Source organism: Diadema setosum, chromosome 10 (genome assembly GCF_964275005.1).
Source record: "Diadema setosum chromosome 10, eeDiaSeto1, whole genome shotgun sequence".
NCBI classification, from domain to species: Eukaryota; Metazoa; Echinodermata; class Echinoidea; order Diadematoida; family Diadematidae; genus Diadema; species Diadema setosum.
This window is the reverse complement of record NC_092694.1, coordinates 11,999,343-12,009,312: the sequence shown is the minus strand read 5'-3', so window position 1 is coordinate 12,009,312 and position 9,970 is coordinate 11,999,343. Positions and strand designations below refer to the sequence as shown.

Genomic DNA, 9,970 nt, shown 5'->3' with positions numbered 1-9,970 from the left:
AACTATTTTCACAATGCGACGCATGCTATCCATGCGATCTTGTTAGCGTTTGATTTTGCGAAATATTGCTGTTTGGCTTTTTTTTTTTTTAATCGACTCTATTTCATGATGAACCCGAGGAGACAAAATTCAATTTTCATTGTTTACTTTGCTTTTGTGATGCGTAGTATTGTCAACTTCACGTATTTTTCTTTGTTACTACATTGCATTGATGTTGTGTTATTTTGTGTATGAAAATGTTGTTGGAAATGAAATAAATGAAATGAAAAATGAAATGAATGAGAGGAATACTTGTAGTATGAGAGATAAACGATACTTTACCTTTCTAGACGTACTGATATTATAAACATAATGGAAAGTTTATACTGATTAGGAGAACGAACTTCACAGGTAATATACACTCACTAATAACTCTATTTCTCTATCTGAATAAATTTATGTTTTCTGCAGTTGATGTCGAGTGTAAGCATGACAAGTGCACTTGCTGTGGACAAAATGACGCAGCAACTGTACTGTGTGTTTATCGAGCGGTACCACTCGTTGTTCTGTACACATCTTACAATTGGAAAGAAGTTGACGCTATAGTATCTCGTTGAAAAGCAGCAGAACGCAGTTTACAGTAGCATAATAAATTTGAACTTACCGGCGTTCTTATGACACGGCTCCGATTGTCGCAATCAAACAGTATATATAAGCACAAGTAATATTAGTTAGCGTAATCGAGATATGAGTTCCTCCCCCGTTTGTTGCGGATGAATATCCGCAAGTGGTACGGTCGTAGTTTTTTAAAGGGCAATCTGTGCGCTAGTGTGCATAATGAACGATCTGTTCTACGCGTGTGTCTCTGTGTGTGTGCCGCCGCTTCGCAAGTCCATTTAGCGAGCATCGCGTTATTTTAGGACACTGAAATATATTATTCCCGATCCATCGTAGAGAGGTCACTCTTGTAGAGCCGACTCGGTCGAGACAGATCAGACGGTGTTGTTCGCCCCTGACATTTGGATTTATAATTGGGTTTTTTCTAAGTGTTGCACTCCGTGCCGAAGAATTCCGTAAGTAGTTTACCTATGCATCTTGTGTTTGTAAAATTTCGCGACTGCTTGCCTTTGTCAGTTTTAGCTATGTTTCGGAACTTCCAGACGTTGAATATCGACATCGTCTTGCTCTGCTGACTTGGGTAGAAACGTATTGTGGTAGGGCTGGAGCAGCTGAGCGTAGAAAGCATTTTTCCACTTCCATCACCTTTCGACTTTTCTGCATTCTCCCATCTAAATCTGCGATTTCATCTGCTAGTTCATCAGAAGAGGATGGGTTTGGAGTTCATGTAGACCCTATAGTATTTGAAATTTGATATTCTTTTATCATGAAGTCGTATATCCAGCCAATCTTTGCTTTCAGACGTACGCATGAGATTTCACTTTGATTCTACCGGCGTTTTTTTTTTTTTTCTTTTCTTTTCTTTTCTTTTCCCCGAGTGTGCTAAACTAGGTAATGCGTTGCGATAACCATGTGTGTGTGTGTGTGTGTAATGTGTGTGTGAGATTGGTCTGCGGTGTGTTCGCAGCAAGCGATCAACTGCGTGTATCATACACGTGTATTATAATTGAGACGAGATTGCGAAATAATTTTGCCAAGCCAACATGCGTTGGACCTACGTAGGGTAGACCCTACTGTCTCAGTATTGTAGAATGAATGTTCCTCCATTTATTGTTCATCACTTGTGTGGTCACCCTCCTTGTTTAAATTTATGTCACTGGTATGTTATTCCACCGCCCATTCAGTATGAATGATGTCTTTCTTCATCATACATTCTAACGTAAGGTCTGCATCTCACTAGCGGAGTTTGTGTTGATGGGGTGCCTTTAACTTTTAAGTCTCGCTTACCCAAGCATATCCTCTGGTGATGATGTGACCCTTAGCACTGGACATAGGCTGCGGGTTGTGGTTTTATTACTTTAAACGTGAACAAAGCCCTGTTAATACGGTCAGGTGTTTTGATACAGTGATAGTGATACATGATTTGGTGCTGCCTATTAAATCTAGCGGTGTCGCATCTTGATTCGACTTAATAATCACTTACAGAGTTCTCGATATCTTGGAATTTTTACTTGGTCTCGCGGCCGCGGTTAGATGAGAACAGGGAGGTGATACACCTCCCTGATGAGAATTTGGTTGGCTATGTTGATGTGAAATCCATTGCATTGTCCATTTGGCAAATGCCGGTGTGAACTCAATCTAGAATCTAAACTAGAGTTTCTACCCTGATGATGTGAAAAAAAAAAAAATAAGTTAAGGTGCCTAGAGTAGAATTTATTATTTAGATACATGTAGGTATCTAGAGAACTCTCTTGACCTTAATTCAAATTGTTTTATCATTCTGTCTGTTTTTTTTTTTTTTTTTTGTTTAAATAAGCTCTTGACACACCCTCAAGACCAACTTTTAAAAAGTTAATTTTTCCGATGTAGGCCTATCACTAAATCAGCAATGCTAACTGTTTTCTCTCTGTATTTCCGTTACAGGACATCCAAACTCGGAATATAATTCGGATTAATAATCTATTCCTAGCTCAAGGTTGATTCGTGAGACGGGACTTCCTTATTCTCTGGACGTCTGTTTCTATCAAAAGTCGTAACAACGGAACCCTCAAGGCAATGGCTGTCATGGAGACCGACTTCGACCCTTTTAAACAGTGCTTCATCGACAACACCGACGTCGAGTTCTACGGTGAGAGCATGTCGAGCGCCTCGCCCAACGCCACGACACCCAGCGAGGATATCTGGAAAAAGTTTGACGAGGACATTGATTTCGGATGGTCGCTGTTCCCCACCCCTCCCCTCAGCCCGTCACACCCCAGTAGCGACGGGGAGGATAGTGGCGGTGGAGGAGGGGGTCGTGTATGTAGCCCCCTGCTGACGAGTTCGTTTTCCGAGAAACTGCAGCACATGTCCGACCTGCTCGACGACGAACCAATGTGGATGACCCAGAGCTTTGCCTTTGTCGGGCCAGACACGGGCAAGCAAGCAACGGCTGCTACCTCCGCCACACCCTCAGCCGTACCCCGGGCGACTAGCCCCGCTAGGATCGGCAACCACAAGTCGAACTATCTCATTCAGGACTGCATGTGGAGTGCCATCCAAGCTGAGGAGAGGCGACGTCAGATGCAGGCAGAGCGGGCGGCCAAGAGCAAACTGGTGGGCCAGGTCGGGGCACTGACCAGCAGCAGTACCGGTGCAACGGGCGACTTCAATGCCAATGGATGCGTAGACCCTACCTCGGTATTCCCCTACCCCCTCAGTGATACGAGACTGGAACTGGGCAACAATACACCGTCAGATTCTGGTAATTATTTTATTAATTGTTCAAGAATGTACTTTTGATGGTCATCATCCATGTAGCCTCCCTCCCTTTAAACTAAGTGCCAAACCTAATTTGCCCGAAAATGAGAATAGTTGTCCAGAGAAACTTACGCAAACAAGTGCAAAAAGTGGAAAATTTAAATATTTCACGGTGTGACTGTGACATAATGAGCTGTTGAATCATTTTTTTGTTTTTCTTTGTTTTTGTTTTTTTACTGGATTTCTATTGTTAGGAAGGGAAAGAAATAATGAAATAATCTTGTTATGATCTCATAATAAAAACCAATGAAATAAATTGTTTAGGCCTAACCAGAAGTTGGAGCACAAAATCAGGCCGTCTGGAAAAGCGGCTTTGTAGTCAAACAGATTGTCATGAATAATTGATCTTCAAAAAATGCCGACTTCTTGGAATTGCTTGCAGATGACGAGTTTGAGGGAAAGGAGGTAGTTTTGAGTGTTGTAAGAAGGTGGGGGTTAAAAAAAAAAAAAAAAGGGGCAGGAAGCGTGTAATAAAAGTTCTCTGTAGCCTCCCCATCCGGTTTGCCTTGCAGTTCACCCAGTGAATTATGACTGGAGCCGCTGCTAGGGTAGCGAAAGAAAAACAATCCAACCAGTGAAATGAGCAATTTGGACGTAACTCAAACGTTGTAGAGTGCCTGCCTGCTACTTGCACTTGCGATAGTCTTGTGACCCAACACTAATACTTCCCGGCGACTACTGCACCCAGAAACAAATTTGGCTCAGTGCCCCGAAAACTTTTGGGAGGAGAGAGGTGAGATCAGGGAAACACTCCCTTTTTCAAGATTGGCAAGCTTCATTCTCGCGCCACAACTTCAAAAAAATCGGGACAGGAGTTCCATTTCTCCTTGCCCCCGCTAAATGAGTCACTACTACTCGGGACAGTAGAGCTACTACACTGCTACTACGGTCCCACTCTCAATACTTCTTGAATTGCACACACACAGAGCTAGCTTGCAAGCTAGACGCGGGAAAGCCACTAGCCAACTCACTGATAAACCCCGTTTGCTGTACACCCCTAAACAGGGCCCCAATGGTAGGCTAGGCGTAATTTCCTGTGTTTCTCTCTCCCTCTCTCTCTCCGCTCACTGAGTATACCTCCCCCACCGCCATACCATGTCCATGTAAGCACAACTCTTGAACATTTTTCCTGTCAATATCCAGGAAATACGGCGCAGTAAAACCAAACGTGCATTTATTTTCTGTGGGCTGCGTAGGAGTGGCGTAATACTGCTACTGTGGGTAGTGGATGAACCTGCAGTCATTAAAGTATTAATGAAGGTGCACACTTGGCTATTTGAGAGAGTGGATACAGGTGTATTCAAAGTGTGTAGTTCAGTCAATTAGATGAGCAATGCATAATATGTGATAGAGAGAGCAGGTGCTGGAATAAAAAATTTAGAGATCTACAGCTGAAACTGAGAAGCCCTTCAACTCCATTCATTGTATATTTGGTATGTGTCCTTCATAGCCAGTCTATACAATTGCCACCATGTTATACGACGATTGTAAGGGGAAAATGCAAAACAAATCATACAAAATTCCAACGTTGCATATCTTGAATTTGGTCACAGTGCGGTGCTCAAAGGGAAGTCTTGTTTTTTAATTGTCCCACCTCTTTTCATTGGTGCTCGTCCCTGCGGCAAGATTTGAAATGAAGGGGGGGGGGGGCAGCAATGCTGTAACACGACCTCTGGTCTGTTGGCTGTTGCATTCTGAATTCTGCCTGTGTGTTGCACTGGAGGCAGGTTGTGTGTTGCAATATTGGGTTTGTATTGCAGATACCATACAGTACCATCTCCCCTTTGCAATGGGAACCTAGCCATTGCGCAATCCGGGCTCGCTGTTGCCTAATGTCAAACTCCTGTGGTCTGTATCTAGTTCTGCTCTTAGAGGTTAATGTCCAAACCTTTTCTGAAGTTATTTACAGCATGATGTCTGATATTTACAGATTTAATCAATGTTTTGAGCTTGTCCAGTGTATTCTGATGAATCTGAATGAAAACTGAAAATTGTCTTTTGTTTTCTCTTGCCTGCAGAGGAGGAAATCGATGTTGTCACAGTGGAGAAGAAGGGTACCCCATCATCACACAGCGTGCCAAGGACTATAATTATCAAGCGGCATTCAAAGCATTCTCGCAAACATGGCGCCCATGGCCATCAGGTGTTTAAGGTTGTTAAGCGGTGTTCGTCGAACAAGTCCATCCTCACGAAAGTGCAGAGCTCGAAAAAGAGCGGCAAGCATGTGAACTTGGAGGAGGTGAAGCGTGCCCTCGAGAACAGTTTCACAAAGGGCAGCCTCGGGTCCAAGCACGCCAAGTCCAGGTCCTACAGCAGCAGGGGTAGCAGTAGAGGTAGCAGCAGGGGCGGAAGCCAGTCCGCCAGTCTGGCATCATCGGACTCGGAGGACTGCGATCGCCGCGCCAACCACAACGTGCTGGAGAGGCGGCGGCGGGAGGACCTGCGGACGAGCTTCTTCAAGCTGCGCGACGAGATCCCCGAGCTGCGGGACCAGACGAGGGCGGCAAAGATTGTGATTCTCAAGAAAGCAACGGACTATGTGCACGAGCTTCATGCTGAGGAGGAGGTCCTGACGAGGAATAAAGACGCAGCCAGGCGGCGACATCGAGCGTTGCTGCATCGGTTACAGCAGCTGGAAGGGTCCAAGTGACTAGACGTGGACTTTTGTGCCTCCCATGGACACGATTATCTGTGAAGAGTTTTTTTTTTTTTTTTTTTTTGAACGATGATGACCAACTGTTATTGTGAACATCCGTTTTCTGACACTGCCTTTTTCATTTTTTTGTATCAAAAAAATGTGCCCTTTCTTTCACCCTGAGGGTGTGGAGTATGTGAACAAGTCTATCTTTTGCATTTTGATATAAGCAGAGTTTCTTCTTCCATTTTTTTAATGATTTTTGTAAGTTTTGTATACAAAAAGCAAGAAACAAGAAAAAAGTTGGTAGGAGAGTCATACCAGTAATATCTCTTTGTGACTTAACACATTAGATTTCAGAAGCTAATGTGATGTGCAGATGTGATGTGAATAACCCTTACTTGTATTTATCAGCCAAATAGAATTTAGTTGTGTAAACATTTGTTTGCTCTGTGGTGGGAATTTTGTTTAAAAAGAAAAAGGATTTTGATAAGTTTTTGTTCTCTCAAAAGTTGTTGAAGAGCATATCAAAATTGTCCTCGGTCCCACATATGGTGATGATATAAACATGAAGGCGGGAGGAGCGAAAGCGGACTCCAGGTGCAGAAACGAAGACCGGATGAGAACAGTGTTGCTTTTTTGCACAGTAAGCTTAAAAAGATGAATCTGTAAATAGGAGAGGTTGTATAAAGAGAAAAGCTATTTTATGATGGATTAAGGAGTGGATGTTCTGTAAAAGACTGATATTTTTGCCACATCCAACTAAGCCCAGAGAGGTTTTAACAGAAGAGCTATAACAGAGAGACAGTATATGTACAAAGGATACATTTATTTCTATCAGAACAGCAAGGTCTATAGCTTCAGAAAGGCAAATTTATTAGGGGAGAGTTAACAAGAAAGTTCTATGATGAAGAAAGTTTTATGGCGTGAAGTTTGTACAGTGTTTAAAGTGTATATTGTTTACATCATATATATTTAGTATTGAAAGAAAAAAAAAACTCGAAAAAGCGAAATTGGGTACATACACTTGTAGATAACAAATGCTCAGGAATCCAGACTTGTACAACGGAAAGGAAAATGTATCTGGTGATACTTCTACTGTATGGGATTCCTGTCCTTTGCTTTGCATGCAGCTTCTGTATGTTTGTTTACATCCTCACGTTTAATTGGACTCTTTACGTAAACACAGCCTTACATAAATTTTTGACAACGTACTAAACTTGCATTCCGTGACATTTCAAATCAAAGTTGACTGTGTGTACGCGTAGTGAAATGAGAAAATTACTCGTATTGTTTCATGTGCTTTCGTAAGCACACAAAGGTAAATGGTTTGTGTGGCCCTAACGAAGTGCTGCCTGCAGTAAAACAAAGGTGTCGAGGCATTATTTTACACTGGTCATACCATATTGACTTCCTGTCTAGCCTAATCCATGTTCTTGAAGGGGCCCCGACTTGAAAGAACCATGTTCTTCGTAAAGAACATAGTCGACAGTGAAGTGAATTCTAACAATCGACCTTGAAACAGTGTGCGTGCAGAGTTTGTATTTTTCTTTAATTGCACCTTGGCCCAAACTTCCATGTAGCGAGATTTGTTAGGACAAATATTTATTGCAAACGGGTTCTTGCATATTGTTGTTGGAAAAAAAAAAATCAAGGAAGGTTGTTTACAAACATTGGTTTGTTCGTAAAAGAGCGTGACCCTTCGTATTGCGGTGTTTGCAGCGAATTCTGTTCTCAAACTTGTGTTAGAAAAAAAGCTACCATAATCGAGAAGAAGTCTTTGTCACCAACAATCTGTGAATTGTTTTTATTCTGTAGTGAAAGTGCCGATTTGGCGTATTAAAAACACAGAAAAATCTCACGTACATTTAAAAATGTCTGCTGTCGCTTTTGTTCCATTGTTTTGGACTCCCAGCTGGTTTGTACGGTACGCTGAGACCTTTTTTGTTTAGGGTTGCGTCGGCTTGGTGAGTCGCGGGGTTTGGAACAAAAAAGCCCGCGGAAGACATCACGTGGGCTTTGCGCCCTTTGTGATGTCTTGCGACATGAATATGTATAAGGGGGTGTGTCTTTTGATTGGAATGCAGACTGCTCGTGCCCTCTGAGTGAACTCGAGTGTGGAGAGGGGCCCTTGTGCACCAAAGCAAGGGGAAAGCTGTGTGTGTGTCGCGTGTATTGTGTGAGTGATATTACATGTACAGTTATACGCAAAGTAGATGGCTGGAATGCGAGTGAGCGTGAGAAAGTGAAAGTGGGTTGGAGAATTGTATTGTATGTGCCTACACATCTCGTAGGAAGAGTTTTCGCGTGGATTTTAAATAATATCCAACAGAAATATGCAATGAAACAGCAAGCGTCAGGATTACGTGTTCTTAAATTTCTTGCCACGCCCACACACTTCTTGGAAAGACGCATGTAATTTTCCTCAGTTCGTCCTTATTAACTACACTGTAGTTCAATCATGGAGCTACTAACCTTAGTAGCTTCCATGGTTCAATTATATACCGGTATGTTTTCATGATCAATACATGTACTACCGGCTATTATCCCTGACTTCAAAAGCAAAGCTTGTTAGGTGTTCTCCGATACCATATTAAAGAGATGTATTGTTTTGGTTAAGACGGGGCTTCAGGTTTCCATTCTATTGTGTGTGTGTGTGTGTATGTGTGTGTGTGTGAGAGACAATGAGAAACCTGTTATGAAATATGACAGAGCATACAATTGTAGAGGGAATTCATAATTTTATTTGATGGAAATCGGTTAAAAAAATGAATGAGATATCCACAGACAAAAAAGGTCCAACAAAAGGTGGATCCCACTTTCTTTTTTAATTAGGACCACTTTGTTTAGCCTTGTTCTTGGATATCTATAGTGACCATTTAAAAACCGATTTTCAACAAACTTTGAATTTCTCTTAGTAGTTATTGTATGCACTTTGATATTTTGTATGTGGCGTCCAGTTATCTTGCAAAAAGTTTTTAAAAAAAGATTTGAATCTCCATCTCAACCAAAATAATGTCATCCCTTAAGTTGTCTTGCAGGGGGGAGGGGTGAACTACCTTAGGGTGCTGCAGAAGGCCTTATGGGGGGGGGGTCATCTCTATCTGCAGCTCGTAGGAACACTACTTTTATACTTGGACGGACTTATTTTGCTCGGTTGCTTCGAACAGACCGAATGCTAAACCGCCAGAGTTTCGTCCAGCTCGGATATGTTAAAATTAGAAAGTCATATGATGTAATGGTAACTACTGGGAGAAAAAAAAAAGAAGAAGAAAGAAAGAAATACGCCTTGCTTGAAAAATTCAGGTTGTGGTCCGGGTAGTTGGCTTGGTATACTCCAGGCAACTAAAGCCCCTTCCACTCTAAAAGTAATCACCGCTAGTTTACACCACAAACAAAATTGATTGATTTCATGAAAAAAGAAAAAACGGTTACATTTGAAGAGTTTGTTTGCAAAAACCGATAAGTCCATTTTTAAAGATTTTGAGTTACGGTCTCTGTCATAAAGTACAAAATAATACCTTTTAAATGATATATTGGTCACTACATATAAAGGTATATTTTTGAAGTTATGGTCAAAAGAAGCACAAATTTTCTTATTATTCTCTTTATTTTTCTTGACCTTTAATCGTAAATATCTCTATTTGGCAAATATGGACTTATCGGTTTTTGCAAACAAACTCTTCATTTGTTTCGTTTTCGTGAATGTGGAATAAGTCCAAATATCTTCTTCTTTTTTTCAAAAGAACAATATCTTGTGAAGGAAATAACGATGACACTATTCAAACTAAGGTTTGGTAACGTCACGTGTCCTTGGGCATTTAGATAAGTGCATGGAACCGCAGCGCATTGTGCAAGTGGCATATTAGTTATCCGACAGCAAACAGCGACAATAATCTATGAAGTAAACAAAAGGGGGGGGGGGGGGGACAAAGCTAA

The 9,970-nt window shown here is 41.7% G+C and overlaps 1 protein-coding gene across 1 annotated transcript; it reads left to right on the top strand.

Moving 5' to 3' along the window:
- Positions 1 to 883: 883 nt before the first annotated feature.
- LOC140233645 (myc protein-like) lies at positions 884 to 7,896 on the top strand. The gene is made up of 3 exons (XM_072313749.1): positions 884 to 1,052; positions 2,521 to 3,340; positions 5,415 to 7,896. Exons 2-3 carry the CDS (start codon positions 2,653 to 2,655, stop codon positions 6,044 to 6,046), a joined length of 1,320 nt encoding a protein of 439 aa, XP_072169850.1. The 5' UTR covers positions 884 to 1,052; positions 2,521 to 2,652; the 3' UTR covers positions 6,047 to 7,896.
- The last annotated feature ends 2,074 nt before the right edge of the window (positions 7,897 to 9,970 follow it).

Excerpts from the sequence above, each read along its gene's own strand:
- LOC140233645 (XM_072313749.1), top strand. The coding sequence starts at position 2,653 with ATGGCTGTCATGGAGACCGACTTCGACCCTTTTAAACAGTGCTTCATC. Across the intron at positions 3,341-5,414 it reads CAATACACCGTCAGATTCTG|AGGAGGAAATCGATGTTGTC; the intron begins GTAATTATTTTA and ends TCTTGCCTGCAG.